This window comes from Pan paniscus, chromosome 20 (assembly GCF_029289425.2).
Source record: "Pan paniscus chromosome 20, NHGRI_mPanPan1-v2.0_pri, whole genome shotgun sequence".
In the NCBI taxonomy this organism is placed as follows: Eukaryota; Metazoa; Chordata; class Mammalia; order Primates; family Hominidae; genus Pan; species Pan paniscus.
In genome coordinates this window covers 40,956,671-40,976,313 of record NC_073269.2, presented here as the reverse complement: position 1 = coordinate 40,976,313, position 19,643 = coordinate 40,956,671, and the positions used below count along the sequence as shown (strand labels likewise).

The following is a 19,643-nucleotide window of genomic DNA, read 5'->3' as shown; positions in this document are numbered from 1 at the left end:
CCTCAGCTTACGAAGACGACAGGATTAAGAGATTAAAGTAAAGTCAGGCATAGGAAATCACAAGAGTATTGATTGGGGAAGCGATACATGTCCATGAAATCTTCACAATTTATGTTCAGAGATTGCAGTAAAGACAGGCATAAGAAATTATAAAAGTATTAATCTGGGGAACTAATAAATGTCCATGAAATCTTCACAATTAATGTTCTTCTGTCACGGCTTCAGCAGGTCCCTCCATTCGGGGTCCCTGACTTCCTGCAACAATGTAGTGTTATTTTTCCCATTTTATTTACTGGATTTCAATGAGAGTCCCTGCTGTAAAGTTGGAGCCAGCATTGGAGTCCCCAGAGGGCTTGTTAAAACAGAGAAGGAGGCCTGGCACCGTGGCTCACTCCTGCAATTCCCAACACTTTGGGAGGCCGAGGTGAGAGGATCACTTGAGCTCAGGAGTTTGAGACCAGCCTAGGCAACACAGGGAGATCCAGTCTCTACAAAAAATTTTAAAATTAGCTGTGTATGATGGTGCACGCCTGTATCCCATCTACCTGGTAGGCTGAGGCAGGAGGATAGCTTGAGCCCGAGATGGAGGCTGCAGTGAGCTATGATCAGGCCACTGCACTCCAGCCTGGACAACAGAACGAGACCCATCCCCCCCTCCCCCTCCCCAAAAAGTAGAGAAGGCTGAATCCCATCCCCAGAATTTCTGAGTCCTTAGATTTAAGTTGTTGCCCCAGAACCTGCATTTTCAGCCAGTCCCCAGGTGATGCTGATGTTGCTGGTTTGAGAAGCCCTGAATCAGAGCGACATTTAATATTACAACGCAAAGACCCCGCCCATTGGGTACTATCCCCATTTTCCAGTGTGAATTTAGGTCCCTTAGGGGTGAAGCTGCTGGCCGATGCCCACACGCGCAGGAAGAGCACTGGGCCTCTCCTCCTGGACCTCGGAGGGTGGGCGGGGTTTAGCGCGGGCGGCCGCAGGCTCGGGAGCGGCCCCTTTAAGGGGAAGGCCCGAGGGCTGCAGGCGGCGGCGGTGGAGACCCGACGAGATCCGCTCTCCTTCCCGTCCTGGACCCTCAGCCTGACGAGAGGCTGGGCAGAAACTCGCGATCCCCAGGCCCTGCCTGTGCACCAGCGGCTGGCGCCAGGCCAATGACAGTACGGGAGAGGGCGACTCTCCCGGCCGCCACGGTGGGGGCCGGAACTTCCTGCACTGCAGCCTCGCAGGTCATTTCCCGGCGGGGAGGCTGAGTCCCCAGGAGCTGGGGACCCCGAGTTGGGGGCGGGACGGGTGGGGCTGCGCCCGTGAAGCTGCCGCGCCGGCTTTCCCGGACCGCAAGGGGGACAGTGAGGCCGGGACCCCCTCCGCACCTTTGCACCAGCCGTGACCTCTTGCAACGGGGGTACCCAGCGGCGCTGCGCGCTCTCGGCGCCCCCGGAGCCTGCGCCCCGAGCCCCTTGCGCATTTTGCACGGGGGAGACTGAGGCTAGGAGTGCGACCCTCAGCCCGGGGTCACACCTCGTCTGGGGCACGGCCAGGTGGGTGGTAGCCTCAGCCTGCGAGACCCCCTACCCCCGCCCCGTGGTCGCCCGCACCGTGGGGCCCTGCTCTGACCACAGACTCCGATGGCGGCGGCGGCGCTGCGGGACCCCGCGCAGGTGAGTGCTTGGACGTTAGGCCCTTCGCTGTCGGCCCCCCACGCTTCTGTTCTCGGTGTTGAGACGCAAAAGATGGCTTTGTTCTAGGACTTTCGCCTTTCCCATTTCCTTGCTTTTGAGTCAGGGGACCCTGGAAGGGAGTCGCTCCCAGCTAGGATCCTGAATCAGGGCAGGGTTTATATAAAGTGGCTTCCGTTGCTGAAATGTAATGGGATGGAGGGAGAAAGGGCTTTGTAGGCACAGGAACCAGCATGCGCAAAAGCTTGGGGGTGGGGTGGGGCACGGTGTGGAGACTGAGTTGGGAGTGTTCAAGGAACCCCACCCAGGTCAGTGTTATTAATATTATGTCTGCTGGAACCAGAGAGCAGGTGGGCTGAAGACAGCTCAGAAAGGCAGAGCTGGGCCTCTGTTCTGAGGGTGTTGGGAGCCATGGAAGGTTTAGGGCAGAGGAGGAAGATGCTGTGACTCAGGTCTTAACAGGCTCCCTGTGGATGCACAGTGGAGAACTGAATATGGAGTGAGCCGCAAGCAGGGATGCCAAGGAGTAGCCTAATGGAATAGCCCAGGCCAGTGCTGCGGCTGGCCGGACCAGAGTGAGGACTGGAGGTAGAGGAAGTGATTGGGAACTTGATGTCTTTTAAGTCAAGCTGACCAAATTTTCCCATGTGGAGGGTGAGAAAGAGGAGGGAAGAATCCATGGTTTTTGGTTTGATGAATCCAGCTTTATGAACTGAGAAGTTGGTTGTAGGAGGAATTTTCCATGGAAGCAGTAGAAGTTAGGTTTTGGCCAAGTTGAGCCTGTGATGTCCCAGAGACCCCCAAATGGAGTTGAAGAGTGGGCTGCTGAACACACAGTTCGGGTGTTCTGAGGGAGTTGTTAAGGTAATGAGAGACTGGATATTCATTCGAACAATGGCCAGATCATGTATACAAATAGAACTCTGCCCCAGAACCTGCCCAGGAAACCAACCCCCTTATCTACAATAAACAACCCATACAGCAGGAAGCCAGCCTGCTGTCTGTCAGACCCACAGGAAGCCAGATTGCTATCTGGACTGACAATCCAGGAAGTTAAAACAATAACTTCTGTAATGAGCAGTCCCAAATGGCCAGGGTTTGATTAATAACAGACAGCTTTCCTCATTTTTGCTCCTGCTTCTGATTTAAGAACAACCAGAGAAAGGCAGATACGCACCCTAACCAATCACATAGGATGCCCACTTCTAGTTCACCCACCTACGAACAGGAGCCTCCAACCAGGGCACGCCTGAAGCCTTCCTTTTCTTTTGCTATAAAACTCTCCCACTCCCGGCTTGCATTGAGTCTCTCTTGCTATAGTGAGCTTTGAGTAAGTAGCCTTGGCTTTTCTCATTTCATTGGTCTTTGTTTATTTCAACAGTTAGAAACATCCAAAATGTGACATCTGGTGTGTGGACGGGAATATAGTTGTGTGTGAGATTTAGGAGGTGAAACTTCAGGTCATGGTGAGAATGATGTTAAAAAAAAGAGGAAAGTGGGGCTGGAAAACTGAGAGCAGGGTTCTTGCTTGGGGACTGTGGCTTGTTTGGCATCATAAAGACAGGTGAGGAACAGTAGTGGTCATGGTGGTGATGGAGGGGCTATGTGGGTGTATCAGAGGGTCTGGCAGGTGGCCAGATCATCCCAAAGAGTGTAGACATGAATGAGATGGATGCTGAGGCTTAGCAGTAGAGGAGGTAATATTGCAGTGAGGCCTGTGCTGGTGCTTACACACTCACCTATGTTCTCACCAGGCTTCTGTGGTGACCCTTGATGGGGTTTGTCCTCAGGCTGGGGAATTAGCTTGAGGCAAGAGGAGTCAGTTGGCAGAGTTGCTGGGCTTAGGTGGGTGGGGGTTAGGATGGCCAGAGGGGTTGGCTTTTTTTTTTTTTTTTTTTTAATGAGTGTGAGTGATGACAGGGTCAGAATGTGCAACAAAGAAGGCCAAGCGTATGTGACATCCATGTGTGCCGTGGGTGGCTTAGGTTGAAGCCAGGCCAGGGGAGCTAGGGGGCTCCAAGGCAAGGGTGGAGCGCTCCCTCTCCCCCTTACCTGGGTGTTGCCCTTGGCAGTGGAGGCCATCAAAGGTCTGGGGCACGCTGGGATGGTGCTTGTGTTTGCCAGGCACTCTCTGGATGCCATGTGCAGAGTGACACGTGGGAGCCCATGGAGATGGCTAGGATAGGGGCCAGGATGGGGAGAAGGTAGCAGTGGCAATGGGAGGCCGTGGTGAAGGTCTGGAGCTGTGAGGGTGGTGCAGTCCAAAGAGTGAAACACACGTGGGAGGGAGTGTGAGCTGTTCACCCCAGGGCTCTGGACTGGGGTTTAAAGGAGAAGCCCACATTTGTATCTGAGAAGCATGACATTGGTGACACTAGGGGAAGAGGCTGGCAGAAGAGGGAGCTGGGCCCTGGACTTCAGGCCCAGAGCTTAGAGGGTGCCTGTTGCTGCTGTGGGCTGACACAGTGGTCACATGAGGCGCCCACAGAACCAGGGCCTGCTACCTCCTGGAGCTGTGGAGCTGGGGAGGAGAGTGAGCAGGGGATGGATAGGGAGTCCCAAGGACAGAGACTGATCATGGAACGAACTGTCCCCATCATGGCAGGGCTGCGTGACCTTTGAGGACGTGACCATTTACTTCTCCCAGGAGGAGTGGGTGCTTCTCGATGAGGCTCAGAGACTCCTGTACTGCGATGTGATGCTGGAAAACTTTGCACTTATAGCCTCGCTGGGTAAGGCTGTCACCCCTACCCCGGTGTCCCGAGCTCCTCTCTGCCTGTCCCCTTTGCCCAAGAAACAGCTCTTTCCTTCCCACAGCCAGACCGCTGGCACTGCTTCCATCCCCACTTCCCTCATATGTGTGTTGTGGCTTCTGGGGCTGAGCTATGTGCATTGTTCCCTCCTCTCCCTGAGCGGCCCCCACACCTGCTGCCTGAAGCCTTGCAGGGAAGCTCCAGGCATGAGGGGTCTTGCGGTTAGCTGCGTGACTACCTCTGACTCGGCCATTCCCTCCTGGGTGATTATCCAGATCTGATGGTTCTGTGGTTTAGATTCTGTGCCTTTCCTCTTGCTAATATTTCCTAAGCCTGACTGCCAGGAATTCCAATCACTGATGTGGTTACTGCTTGCCGTGACCAGCCAATGTCCCTGTGTCATACGGAGTTTCCTGTCCTGTAGTCTATCATGGGGCAGTTCAACTGGGCAGGTGCTGGCCACTGACCCACTCTGTCTTTCCCTTAGGACTTATATCTTTCAGGTCCCACATCGTTTCCCAGTTGGAGATGGGGAAAGAGCCCTGGGTGCCTGACAGTGTGGATATGACTTCAGCCATGGCCAGAGGGGCTTATGGCAGGCCTGGCTCTGGTAAGCAGCGATGGGAGCTAGGGGAGGATGTGACATCACCACTGTGTTTACATCATACCAGCATCTTCTCTCCTATTCATCATCATTTGATATCAATGCCAGTAGCCAGACCACGTCTCTGCTTTTCCTTCCCCGTGCTTGACACATTATCTACTTGTCATTACTATTCTGAGTTGGGCCCCTTGGCTGTGCCCCACTTTTCTGGCCTCCGTTTCTCTCTTTCAGCTTCCTCTGCGGCACTTTCCAACACTGGCCTACACTTAATGTGTTGTGAGATACGTGCTTTTCCTTGATGTGCTTGAACACCAGCTACTCAGTTGCAGGTTTTGCTGGGTCTAGATGCTCTCACTGCATAGCCCTCACAGGTTACCAGCAGCCCAGGCCCTGCCAAAAGGCCTTTAAAGAGAAGTGAGTGGGAGACCCTGCCTCTCTGCCCAATACTGTCCCCCACCCTTGTGTCCCTGGTCCTGATAAGGCTTCCTGTATTTTGTGACCTGGCCAGGCACAGAATGGCGGAGCAGATTATTCCTTACCCTAACCTGAGCCTTCTTGTGTTGCCAGCAATCCCATGGGCTTATTCTTGGGTCAGTCAAGCATAGGTGATGGGGCTCTTTCCTTCTATTAAAGTTTATACGAACTTCACCAGCATTTCTCTGCTTTCAGATTTTTGCTGTGGAACAGAGGGCAAGGACTTACCTTCTGAGCATAATGTTTCTGTAGAAGGAGTGGCACAGGACAGGAGTCCCAAGGCAACTCTGTGCCCCCAGAAGACCTGCCCCTGTGACATATGTGGCCTACGTTTGAAAGACATTTTGCATTTGGCTGAACACCAGACAACACATCCCAGGCAGAAACCATTTGTGTGTGAGGCATATGTGAAAGGCTCTGAGTTCAGTGCAAACCTTCCCCAGAAACAGGTGCAGCAGAACGTACACAACCCTATCAGAAGGGAGGAGGGCCAGGCTTCCCCTGTAAAGACCTGCAGAGACCACACATCAGATCAGCTTTCCACCTGCAGGGAAGGTGGGAAGGACTTTGTGGCCACAGCAGGGTTTCTGCAGTGTGAGGTCACTCCCAGCGATGGGGAGCCACACGAGGCCACCGAAGGTGTGGTGGATTTTCACATTGCACTAAGGCATAACAAGTGCTGTGAATCTGGGGATGCCTTCAATAACAAATCCACTCTTGTTCAGCACCAGAGAATCCACAGCAGAGAAAGGCCTTATGAATGCAGCAAATGTGGAATCTTCTTCACTTATGCTGCTGACCTCACTCAACACCAGAAAGTTCACAATAGAGGAAAACCGTATGAGTGCTGTGAATGTGGAAAATTCTTCAGCCAGCACTCCAGCCTTGTTAAACATCGCAGGGTTCACACCGGTGAAAGCCCTCACGTGTGCGGTGACTGTGGGAAATTCTTCAGCCGAAGCTCCAACCTCATTCAGCATAAGAGGGTTCACACTGGTGAAAAGCCATACGAGTGCAGCGACTGTGGGAAGTTCTTCAGCCAGCGTTCCAACCTCATTCATCATAAGAGGGTTCATACGGGCAGAAGTGCCCATGAGTGCAGTGAATGTGGGAAATCTTTCAACTGCAACTCCAGCCTAATTAAACATTGGAGAGTTCACACTGGAGAAAGACCTTACAAGTGTAACGAATGTGGGAAATTCTTCAGCCACATTGCCAGCCTCATTCAACATCAGATAGTTCACACTGGCGAGCGGCCTCACGGGTGTGGTGAGTGTGGGAAAGCCTTCAGCCGAAGCTCTGACCTCATGAAACATCAGCGAGTTCACACTGGTGAGCGGCCTTATGAATGCAATGAATGTGGGAAGTTATTTAGCCAGAGCTCCAGCCTCAATAGCCATCGGAGACTTCACACTGGTGAACGGCCTTACCAGTGCAGTGAATGTGGGAAATTCTTTAACCAAAGCTCCAGCCTCAATAACCACCGGAGACTTCACACCGGCGAGCGGCCTTATGAGTGCAGCGAATGTGGGAAAACCTTCAGGCAGAGGTCCAATCTGAGGCAGCACCTGAAAGTTCACAAACCAGATAGGCCTTACGAATGCAGCGAATGTGGGAAAGCCTTCAACCAAAGGCCTACCCTCATTCGGCATCAGAAGATTCACACCAGAGAAAGGAGCATGGAGAATGTGCTCCTTCCCTGTTCACAGCACACACCAGAGAGAAGCTCTGAGAACAGACCTTATCAGGGCGCTGTCAACTACAAGTTGAAACTTGTTCATCCAAGTACCCACCCTGGGGAGGTTCCCTAGGAATGCTAGCTGTGTTGGAAGCTTTCTGGAGACAAGTTACATTCTCTTACTGTGGATTTTATCAGCATTTTTTCACTGCTGGGGTTGTGATAGAAGCCATGTCAGCACCACACACTGCAGCTCTCCAAAGAGTGTGTCCACCACTCCACTGTGCTCAGGGAAGGCAGACCTCTCCTCTCTCTTTCCAATCCCTAAAGGGAATTAGGAGTAGTCTGAAGCCTTGGGAAGATGTCATTCCCGCCATGTATGGCTGGTTTAGCCATGGACATGACCAGCTTTTGGCTGTGAAGACCTGAGCAGGGTTTTGCCAACAGCTTGTTCTAGAGAAGGTTTCCCTTTTTCTGGGACATTGTTGGTCTCATGTTATGCCTGTGAAGGATTTGTCCAGCCTTCATGTTACCCTACACAACAACTTATCTCCTATTTATTGCCCTGGTTCATGTGATGATAATGGCCTTATGATAAAGCCGCCTTTAGTCTTCCATGTTCTGATCACTGTGTGGGGTGGTTCAAGAACAGAGTTAAGATCTACCAAACTGAAGGGGTCTCCAGATTATCTTGGAGGGGACAGGAGGATGGCAGAGAAACAACTGTCAATCCAGATTTGACCTCATTTGCATTGCCACCAAGGCCTCCTAGGAAAAATTGTAGGAATTTATGGGTATAATATTGTGGTCTGAATGGCGTGAATTTTTATCCCGAGGAGGGGGCAGTTGTGACAACCTCCAGTGCATGTGGGAACAGCATGAATTGGGTCCCTTATTCCCAGGGGGTGCCCCATATTCCCCAACACTGTAAAGCAGATGCTGTTTAGCACCTGCCAAGGAGCCATATGCCCTGAAGTTCAGCATTAGGCAGGTATCTCTTAACTGTAAGACATACCAGGCCCAGCTGGGACCATAATTTGTACAGAAACACTGGATGTGATTAATAGGGAGTAGGCAAGATTATAGCAAACCAGCAGAAATGGAACTGTGCTAAATGTGCATCCGTGAATGCTCCCTTGAATGTGGCTGTGCAGGATTCAGGGTTTGCAGAAATTCTCAGGACCTCAGACCTCTGTCCTATGACTAATGTTTACTGGCAGAGCAAATAATCTAAAGGTTTTGGTTTTGTGGATTACCATCTCCGTGCTGTGCATCTCAAGGCCAGTGCTGTGCTGGCAGGAAAATAGGGACTGAGAAAAAGCAGATCCTATACTATAGGGACTGTAGTATCTATGACGTAGCCAGCCATTCTTTGCTCCCAAGGCAAGAAGAAAGAGATGACAGAGTCAATATAGGGTTGCCAAATCGGATTTTCTAAAATGAGTAGGAAGTTGGATTTTTATGTGCAACAGTTTCTTTTAATGCTTTGTTGATATGTGATTGTCATGCAATAATTATTCATATTTGGTAAGTTTTGTACACATATTATGTACACTCAGGGAACCAATACCATAATCATGATAATGAACGTATCCATCACCTGCAAAGCTACCTCATGCCCCTTTACATTCCCTCCTTGCCTTCCCTAGGAAACCATTGATTTACATTTTTTACTTTAGATTTGTTTGCCTTTTCTAGAATTAACACAATTGGAATCATAAAGTATTTATACTCTCTTTTGGTCTGGTTTCTTTCATGCAGCATAATTATCTTGAGAATCATCCATGCTGTGTGTATATATAGTTCATTCCTTTTACTACTGAGTAGTGCTATACTGGGTGAGTGCACCATAGTTTTTTATGGTTTATTTAAAAATGTTAAAAAAATCTGATGAAATATACTTAACATGAAATTTACTATCCTAACCATTTTTAGTGTATACTTCAATGGCATTAAGTAGATTCGTATTGTTATGTAACCATCACCACCATTCGTCTCCAGAACTCTTCAATCTTGCAAAACTGAAATTCTGTACCTGTCAAGCAATAACTTCCCATTTTCCCTTCCCCAGCCCCTCAAAACCACCATTCTACTTCCTGTCTGTATGAATTTGACCACTCTAGGTACCTCATATAAGTAGAATAATAAGTATTTGTCTTTTTGTAGCTAGCTTATTTCACACTTAGCATAATATTCTCAAGGTTCATCAATGTTGGAGCATATGTCAGAATTTCCTTTTTAGGGCTGATTAGTATTTCCTTGTATGTGCTGCATTTTGCTTATCTATCATGTGTCAATGGATACTTGGGGTGCCTCCACCTTTTGCCTATTTTGAATAATGCTGCTCTGAACCTGAGTGCACTACAAATATCTATTCAAGACCCTACTTTCAACTCTTTTGGGTATATGCTCAGAAGTAGAATTACTAGATGATATAGTAAATCTATTTTTAGTTTTTTGAGGACCTGACATACACTGTTTTCCACAGAACTGCATCCTTTCACATTCTTACCAACAATAAACAAAGTTTAAAATTTTTCAGAGCCGGGTGTGGTGGCTCATGCCTGTAATCCCAGCACTTTGGGAGGCCGAGGCGGGTGGATCACGAGGTCAGGAGATCGAGACCATCCTGGCTAACATGGTGAAACCCCATCTCTACTAAAAATACAAAAAATTAGCTGGGCGTGGTGGCAGGCGCCTGTAGTCCCAGCTACTTGGGAGGCTGAGGCAGGAGAATGGCGTGAACCCAGGAGGCGGAGCTTGCAGTGAGCCGAGATCACGCCACTGCACTCCAGCCTGGGCAGCAGAGTGAGACTCCCTCTCAAAAAAAAAAAAAAAAAATTTGTTTTCCTACATCCTCACCAGCACTTGTTTTTGTTTTTTTTTTTGGTGGTAGCCATTCTAATGGGCGTGAAGTAGTATCTCATTTGATATGCTTTCCCTAATGATTTGTGACTTTAAGTATCATTTCATGTGCTTACTGGCCATTTGTATATCTTTGGGGAAATTTCTATTCAAGTATTTTCTCCATTTTTTTTTCACTCACCCCTCCTTATCTCCATTTTTTTTTTTTTTTCTGAGATGGAGTCTCGCTCTGTCGCCCAGGCTGGAGTGCAGTGGCGTGATCTCGGCTCACTGAAAGCTCCGCCTCCCGGGTTCACGCCATCCTCCTGCCTCAGCCTCCCGAGTATCTGGGACTACAGGCGCCTGCCACCACGCCCAGCTAATTTTTTGTATTTTTAGTAGAGATGGGGTTTCACCATGTTAGCCAGGATGGTCTTGATCTCCTGACCTCGTGATCTGCCCGCCTCCGCCTCCCAAAATGCTGGGATTACAGGCATGAGCCACTGCGCCCGGCTTCTTATTTCCATTTTTGAATTGGGTTGTTTGTTGTTGAGTTTTACAACTTTTCTGTATATTCTGGGTACTAATCCTTTATCAGATATTTTCTCCCATTCTGTGGACCGTTTTACTCTGTTCATAGTGTCCGTTGATCAGAAAATTTTAAATTTTCATGAGGTTCAATTTGTCTATCTTTTCTTTTGGTGTCTTTGCCTTTGGTGTCATATATAAGGAACCATTGCCACCTATGTCTCTAAGAGTTTTTATAGTTTTAGCTCTTACATCTAGGTCTTTGATTCATTTTGAGTCACTTTTTGGAGTTAATTTTTGTGTATGGTGTTAGGTAAGGGTCCAGCTTCACTGTTTTGCATGTGGATATCCCATTTTCCTAACACCATTTGTTCAAAAGACTGTCTTTTCCCCATTGGTTGGTCTTGGCACCCCTGTCAAAAATCATTTGAGCATATATGTGAGGGTTTACTTCTGAGCTCCATTTTAATTCTGTTGGTGTGTATGTCTGTCCTTACACCAGTTTCATGCTGTTTTAATTACTGTAGCTTTGTAGTAAGTTTTAAAATTAGGAAGTGTGAGACCTTCAACTTTGTTCTTTTTCAATATTCTTTTAGCTGTTCAGGATCCCTTGAGATTCCATATTAATTTTAGAATGGATCTTTATATTTCTGCACAAGATAATATTGGGATTTTAGTAGGGATTCCATTAAATCTATTGATCACTTTGGGTGGTATTGACATCTTAATAATATTAAGTTACCCAATCTGTGAATATGGAATTTCATTCCATTATTTATGTCTTTGCTTTCTTTCAGGAGTGTTTTGTAGTTTTCATTGTATAAGTTTTCACCTCCTTGGTTAATTCCTAAGCATTCTATTACTTTTGATGCTAATGTAAATGGAACTGTTTTCATGATTTCCTTTTCAGATTGTTCATTGTTAGTGTATGGAAATGTAAGTCATTTTTCTGTGTTGATTTTTTTTATCCTGTTAGTTTGCTGAATTCATTTATTAATTTTAAGTCTTTTTGTGTGTGTGTGTGTGAAAACTTTAGAATTATCTACATATAATATCACCTGGGATCAGAAATAATTTCACTTCTTCCTTTCCAATTTGGCTGCCTTTTACTTCTTTTCTTCCATAATTACTCTGGCTAGGACTTCCAGTACCATGTTGAACAGAAACAGAGAAAGAGGACATCTTTGCCTTGTTCCTGATCAGAAAGCTTTTGGTTTTTCACCATTGAGAATGATGTTAGCTATGGGTTTTTATATATGGCTTTTATTACATTGACATAGTTTCCTTTTATTTCATTTTTTGAGTTTTTTTTAACATGAAATGGTATTGAATTTTTGTCAAATGCTTTTTCTGCATCAAAAGAGATGATTGGTTTTTTCCTTTATTCTGTTAATATGGAATAGTATATTGATTGTTTTTCATGCATTGAACCATCCTTGCATTCTAGGAATAAATCCCACTTGGACATGGTATATAATCCTTTTAACATGCTGCTTAATTTGGCTTGCTAATATTTGATTGAGGATTTTGGCATCAGTGTTCATAAGGGATATTGGTTTGTAGTTCTCTTATGTTTGGCTGGCTTTGGCATAAGGGCAATTCTGCTTCATAAAATGAGTTAGGAAGTGTTTTATCCTTCAGTTTTTTGGAAAAGTTTAAGAAGGATTGGTGTTAGTTCTTTAAGTGTATAGTAGTATTCACCAGATAAGCTGTCAGGTCAGGGCTTTTGTGTTGTTCTTGTTGAGAGGTTTTTGATTCTCTATGTTTACTGTTGATAGGCCTATTCAAATTTTTCTTTTTTCTTTTCTTTTTCTTCTTCCTCTTCTTCTTCTTCTTCCTCTTCCTCTCCTTCCTCTTTCTCTTCTTCTTCATCATTGAGAGAGAGTGAGAAAGAGAGAGAAAGAGTCTCGCTTTGTCACCCAGGCTGGAGTGCAGTGGCATGATCATGGCTTACTGCAGCCTCAACCTGCTGGGCTCAGCAATCCTCCTATTTCAGCTTCCTGAGTAGCTGGGACTACAGGCATGCACCATCATATCCAGCTGATTTTTATTTTTATAGAGACAGGGTCTCTCTATGTTGCCCAGGCCAGTCTCAAACTCTTAGGCTTAAGCATTCTCCTGCCTGAGTCTCCCAAAGTGCTAGGATCACTGGCATGAGCCATGGTACTCAGCCTTTTAGTTTTTCATGATTCAGTCTTGGTAGATTTTGTGTCTCACAGAATATATCCATTCTAGGTCAACCAATTTGTTGGCATACAATTGTTCATAGCTCTCTTGTAATTTTTTTTATTTATATAGACTCTATCATAGTGTCTTCATTTTAATTTCTAATTTTATTAATTTGAATCTTCTTTTTTTTGTCATTTCTAACTAAAATTTTGTCAATTTTGTTAATCCTTTCTAACAACCAACTTTTGATTTTGTTGATTTTCTCTATTGCTTTTATATTCTCTAGTTATCTCTGCTCTAATCTTTATTATTTCCTTCCTCCTGCTAAATTTTTGGCTTAGTGTTTTCTTTGTTTTTGGGGGTTTTTTTTGTTTTTTTTGAGACAGAGCCTTGCTCTGTTGCCAGGCTGGAGTGCAGTGGCACGATCTTAGCTCACTGCAACCTCTGCCTCCCAGGTTCAAGCAATTCTCCTGCCTCAGCCTCCTGAGTAGCTGGGATTACAGGTGTGCACCACCACACCTGGCTAATTTTTGTATCTTTAGTAGAGACAGGGTTTCACCAAGTTGGTCAGGCTGGTCTCGAACTCCTGACCTCATGATCGGCCCGCTTTGGCCTTCCAAAGTGCTGGGATTACAGGCATGAGCCACTGCGCCTGGCCGGTTGTTCTTAAGTTTCTTAAGTTATAAAGTTTTTCTTAAGTTTTTTTAAGTTGTAAAGTTAGATTTTTGATTTGAGATCTTTCTTCTGTTTTAATATAATCTTTATAGCTATAAATTTCCTACTTAGGCACTGCTTTTGTTGTATCCTACAAGTTTTTGTATATTGTTTTCCTTTTCTTTCATCTCTATTTTATAATTTCCTTTGTGATTTCTTTGATATAATGATTATTTAAGAGTGTCATTTGCTCTCTGCAAATTTGTGAATTTTCAAGTTTTCCTAACCTCTTGTGATCAGGGAAGATATTTTTTATGATATATATCTTTTAAAATCTATTGATCCTTAATTTATGGCCTGACATGGTCTATTTTGGAGAATATCCCATGTGCAAGTGTATTCTATTGTTATCGTGTATTCTATATATTTTCTGTTAGATCTAATTGGCTTATTGTATTGTTCAAGTCCTCTATTTCCTTATTGGTCTTCTGATTGTTTTATTTATTATTGAGAATGGGTTATTGAAGTCTCTAACTATTGTTGTAGAACTGTCTATTTCTTCTGTTAATTCTGTGTATTTTTGCTTCGTATATTTTGATAGTCTGTTATTAGGTATATAAATGCTTATAATTGTTATATGTCCTTGCTGTCTTGGATCTTTTCTTAATATGTAATGTCTCTCTTTGTCTCATGGAACCACATTTTGATTTAAGGTCTATTTTGTTTGATACCAGTATGTCCATCCCTGCTTTCTTTTGGTTACTATTTGCATGGAATATCTTTTTCCATTCTTTTACTTTCAATCTATTTCTGTCTTTGGATCTAAAGTGAAACTTTGTAGACAGCATATAGTTGGATTATTGGTGTTTTTTTGTTGTTGTTGTTGTTTGTTTTTTAACTCATTTTGCCAGTTCCTGTGTTTTGCTCTGAGGATTTAATCCAGTTATATTTAAAGTAATTACTGATAAGGAGGGACTTCTGTCATTCTGCTATTTATTTTCTATGTGATTTTAGCTTTTTTGTCCCTTATTTCCTATATTACTCTCTTTTTATGTGTTTGATTTTTCAAATGTGAAACATTTTAATTTCATTCTTGTTTCATTTTGTGTATATTCCATAACTATTTTCTTTGTGGTTACCATGGAGATTACATTTCACATCCTAGATTTGTAATACTCTGATTTGAACTTTTACCAGCTTACCATTAATAACACAGAAAAACTCTGATCTTATACAACTCCATCCCCAACACTTGTAGATAGTAATGTCACAAAATTACCTCTTTATACATTGTGTGTCCAAAAACATAGATTAATAATTTTTTAACACATTCGTCTCTTAAATCACGTAAAAAACAAAAAGTGGAGTACAAACCAAAGTTACAATAATATGAACTTTAAAATTTTCCCAGGTATTTGCCTTTACTAGAGATCCTTATTTCTTCTCACGGCACTGAGTTACTGTCCAGTGTCCTTTCATTTCAACTGGAAGGACTCCCTTTAGCATTTTTGCACAGCAGTTCTCTTGGTAACACATTCCCTCAATTGGGAATGTCTTCATTTCTCCCTCAGTTTTGGTGGATAGTTTTGCCAGATTTAGGAGTCTTGGTTGTCAGTTCTTTTCTTTTAGCACTTTGAACATGTCAGCCCACTGCCTTCTGCCTTCTGCCTTCTGTCTTCTGCCCTCTAAGGTTTCTGATGAGAAATCTGATAATCTTAGTGAGTATCCCTTGAATGTAATGAGTCACTTCTTTTTTGCTGCTTTCAGTATTCTCTTTATGTCTCTGTCTTTTGACAGTTTGATTATAATGTGCCTCAGCGTGAGTCTCTTTGAATTCATCCTTCTTGGAGCTCATTGAGCTTCTTGGGTGTTTAGATTTATGTCTTTTTACATCTGTATAGTGTGTTAAAATAAAAAAAAAAGTCTTTCATCAAATTTGGGTAGTTTTGGCCATTTCTTAAAAATAGTCCCTCTTCCTCCTTGTTTCTCTCTTTCCTCCGGAACTCTCACCTTTTCTTCTATTAGCTGCATGTTGGTTTTTGTCTGTTACAAATTGAGCTACTGTAATCATTAGTGTGTAGGTCTTTGTGTGGGAATATTCTTTCTCTTCTCTTGTGTTATTATCTAAAAGTGCAATGCCTTTGTTGCAGGGTAGGTGAATATTTTACATTTTAAGAAACTGCCAAATTGTGTTCTAAAGTTATTATACCATTTTACATCCCCTGCCTCCCTGATTGTGAGCAAGAGTTCCAGTTTTGTCACATAATCACCAACCATTGCTATGATCTGTGTTTTTAATGTTTATAATGCTACTAGGGATGGAGTAATAGTATCTTACTGTAGTTTTAACTTGCATTTCTCATGATTTTGAGCATATTTTAAATCATGTTTTTATTTGCCACCCATATAACTTCTATGGTAAAATGTCTACCGATATCTCTTGCCTATTTTAAAAGTAAATATTAGTTGATATTGAAATAGTAAAGAAATTTTTTGGAACTGCAGTCATTTATTAATAATGCCAGTGACTTATTTGTTTTGTAGGGTAATTTTGAATATTGGAAGAATATTTCCTCAAAATTTTGTGCTGTTTACAATGGGAAACTAGAGACATGAAACACTTTTAAGTTTAATCTGAATTATTAACATATTCTCTGCTTTCTTAAGTCTACCTGGTCAATAAAACAACAGATCAAGTTCTGGTTTGTAGTGTTTACCAATACCCTAGGTGTAAATACTTCTGTCTTGGCCAATTTCAAGCTACAACATGATGTCTCTGAATATGGAGTTGGGAAGATATGTGCAATAGCACGCCATTGTATTCTGTTTCCACTGAATAGATGCAATAAACGTAAATAACCTCTAAAGCATAGATAATAGTAAAATAATTAGGAAATGAGGATTTTTTAAAGTTTTTTTTTCTTTTTAGAAAAACAGCTTTATTGAAGTCTAAACTACACATATTTCACAGGTACAAGTTTTGGTACATGTTTATAGCCATGAAATTAAAGGTTTTCTTGGGCTCTTTGTAATCTCTTCTTCCTTATCCACCTACCTGTCTTTAGGAAACCACTGATCTGCTTTCTGTCACTCTACATTTGTTTACATATTTTAGAATATTACATTAATCTGGGAGCAGCTTAGGTAGGTCAAGGTTGAGAATCCCCCATGAAATTGCAGTTAAGCTGTCTCTGGAGCTACAGTCTCAGGAGACTTGCTGGAGGCTGGAAGATTCAATTCTAATCTCTTTTCCATGGCAGTTGACAGGAAGCTTTAGTTCCTTGCCACATGGATCTCTCCATAGGGATGCTCGTCACAGGGATTCTTTCAAACAGAGAAAGTGATCCAAGAGCAGGAGAGTCTACCCAAGAAGGAGACCAGTGTCTTCAATAACCTAAAATTGGAAGTTACATGTCCTCATGTTTTCTGTTTTATACGGGCTTTACAGATCAACCCTTGTAAAATGTGTGAGGGGTACCCAAGGGTAAGAATTCCAGGAAGTAGAGATTTGGGGTTCTTTTTAGAGTTTACCTGCTACAATCACATTTTACCTTGTTTTAAAGTCTTTTTTTTTTTTTTTGAGACAGACTTTCAGTCTTGTTGCCCAGGCTGGAGTGCAACGGCACGGTCTTGGCTCACCGCAACCTCCGCCTCCCAGGTTCAAGTGATTCTCCTGCCTCAGCCTCCTGAGTAGCTGGGATTACAGGCATCCGCCACCACGCCTGGCTAATTTTGTATTTTTAGTAGAGATGGGGTTTCTCCATGTGAGTCAGGCTGGTCTCAAACTCCCGACCTCAAGTGATCCGCTTGCCTCAGCCTCCCAAAGTGCTGGGATTACAGGCGTGAGCCACTGGGGCACCTGGCCTTAAAGTCTTTTAATGGTAAATTGCATTGATTTTCAAATATCAAGTGAACTTTTATATTTTGAGGGTAAATCTACATTTTCTTGATGTGTTATCCTTTTTTTGTATTGTTGGGTTTGATTTGCCAAAATTTTGTTGAAGTTTCTATACCTATGTTCATGAAGGATATTGATCTGCGGTTTTCTTGTAATGCCTTTGTGTGGTTTTGGTATCACTATAATAGCTTCACCAATTAAGTTGGAAAGCATTCCTTATGCTTCCACTTTTTTGGAAGAGTTTCTGCATTCTTAGGTTTTCTTCCCTAAATGTTTGGTAGAATATACCACTGAAGCCATTTAAGCCACAGTTTGCTTTGTAGGAAGGTTTCTAATTACAAATCTGATTTTAAAAATAAATATAGGGATATACATTTTTATTTATTTTTCTTAAGTGAACTTTAGTGGTTTGTGTCTTCAAAGAGAGTTTGTTCATTTTATTTTATTTCCCAGATTTATTGGCATAAATGGGTTCATGATTTTCCTTTCAATATCTGTAGAATCTGTCATGTCTCTCATTCCCAATCTGGGTAATTTATGTGCTTCTTTGTAACTTGATAATCCTTGGCTAGAGGTTTATCAGTTGTATTGTTCTTAAGGCTTTTGGTTTCACTGATTTTCTTCACAGTTCATTCTGTTTATTTCATTGACTTCCATTTTAATCTTTATTATATAATCTCTTCTGCTCATTTTGCATTTCTCTTCATTAGTTTTTTAATGTGGAAACTGATACTCTTATTTTTGGATATTTTTTCTTTTGTTTAATGGGTTTACCTAGGGTAAACCTAGCCTTCAGTTCTGACAATTTTCTCCTGTATTTTCTTCTGAACATTTTGTACTTTTATATTTTATATTTTAGTCTGTGATCCATTTTGAGTGAATTTGTGTTTAAAGTATGGGATTAAGTTGATGTTCACATCTTTTGTCTATGGACGTTCAATTGCTCCAGCATTATTTGCTGAAAAGCCTTATCTGCCTTCATTTATTTGCTTTTACTTGTTTTTCAAAAATCAGTTGGTTATATTTCTTTGCACGTTTCTGGGTTATCTATTCTGTTCTTTAGACCTATGTTGTTTATCCCTCCCCAGTACCACAGTGTCTTGTATCCTTAGCTATATAATAACCCATAACATCAGACAGGGTGATTCCCCCCAGCAGTCTTTAAAATGTGTCCACATTGACATCGACAGACACATTTGTTAGCGCCCTAAGAGATCCCTTCACTGTCAAGGCTTTGGCAACCTCTTCTCATGTGTCCTTGAGTCTCTAGACCACCTCTCATGGCCAGAAGTTTCCCAAGGGCTTCTGATACAAGAAACTGCCCTTCTCAAACTCATGCTATGCCTCCATTAAAACAAACTGACTAGCTACATACTAGGCTCTTCTAGAAATAGAGACTTTCACAGACCTAATACTTAGCTGCCCATTTGTTTTGAGTCAAGAAACAGCAACCTACAAACTTGGCATGGCTACCGAGGCCTCCTTAATACAGGATAGAGCCAAATCTGGGCCCTCTGGCGTATTCCATCTACAGGAGAGGTGGTCTCCTTTGTCCTCAGTCTCTTGCCACATGCCATGGTACTGGAGGAAGTCACCCCCTCTCCTAGACCGGTTGGCTACCTGGGGAGACCCTTGGGATTAACTAAGTAAACAGCAATAGCAGTTTGCAGACTGTATGAACGACACTGCCAACCATCATAAATATTGATTTTTTGTGTGTTGTTTTTTAAATTAGTGGAAACTTGCTACTTTGCATCTTAGACAGGATGTCCCCAACAGTCAACACAATTGGCCAAACTTCAGGCAGTCATCTTAGCACTGGATGACCTGGTCAACAAATGGCCTTATCTTCACATTTATTGCAAACTATTGGGCCATTGCCTGAGAGTTGTGCACTTCAGAGTAAAAACTCTAGCAATCTCCTACCTTACAGATACCTAAAATATAAACGTAAATCACACATGTCTCTAGATATACTATGGCCACAATACAAGGCCAAATAACTCCTTATTTCCTTCAGTGTTAGATATTACTGATAATAACAAAGGCACACATTTCACTTCCCAGAATACACAATTCTGGGTTCTCGGTAAAGCTATCCAATGGAACTCTCATGTCCCTGATAGGTGCCAGATAGCCAATTTATTCTATTTTATTTGTTATTTTTTTGTGGAGACAGGGTCTCTTTACATTGCCCAGGCTGATCTCGAGCTCCTGGGCTCAAGTCAACCTCCCACCTCAGCCTTCCGACCTCCCATTTGAACTGTGCCCAGCTCAGATGCCCAGTTTAATTGAGGTCTCAATTTTTCTCTTTTTCTTTGAGACAGAGTCTAGCTCTGTCGCCAGGCTGAAGTGCAGTGGCATG

At 43.5% G+C, this 19,643-nt stretch overlaps 1 protein-coding gene across 1 annotated transcript; it reads left to right on the top strand.

Moving 5' to 3' along the window:
* The first annotated feature begins 1,518 nt into the window (after positions 1–1,518).
* On the top strand, positions 1,519–15,315 carry ZNF792 (zinc finger protein 792). Its single transcript, XM_003816119.5, has 4 exons — positions 1,519–1,658; positions 4,282–4,408; positions 4,917–5,039; positions 5,703–15,315. The coding sequence occupies exons 1-4, from the start codon at positions 1,626–1,628 to the stop codon at positions 7,316–7,318; spliced, it is 1,899 nt and encodes a 632-aa protein (XP_003816167.2). The 5' UTR covers positions 1,519–1,625; the 3' UTR covers positions 7,319–15,315.
* The last annotated feature ends 4,328 nt before the right edge of the window (positions 15,316–19,643 follow it).

What these genes read in the sequence shown, in the direction of transcription:
- ZNF792 (XM_003816119.5), top strand. Translation starts at nt 1,626, where the DNA reads ATGGCGGCGGCGGCGCTGCGGGACCCCGCGCAG. An exon ending in TGCACTTATAGCCTCGCTGG is followed by an intron (nt 4,409 to 4,916) that starts GTAAGGCTGTCA and finishes TCTTTCCCTTAG; the next exon opens with GACTTATATCTTTCAGGTCC. An exon ending in TTATGGCAGGCCTGGCTCTG is followed by an intron (nt 5,040 to 5,702) that starts GTAAGCAGCGAT and finishes CTCTGCTTTCAG; the next exon opens with ATTTTTGCTGTGGAACAGAG.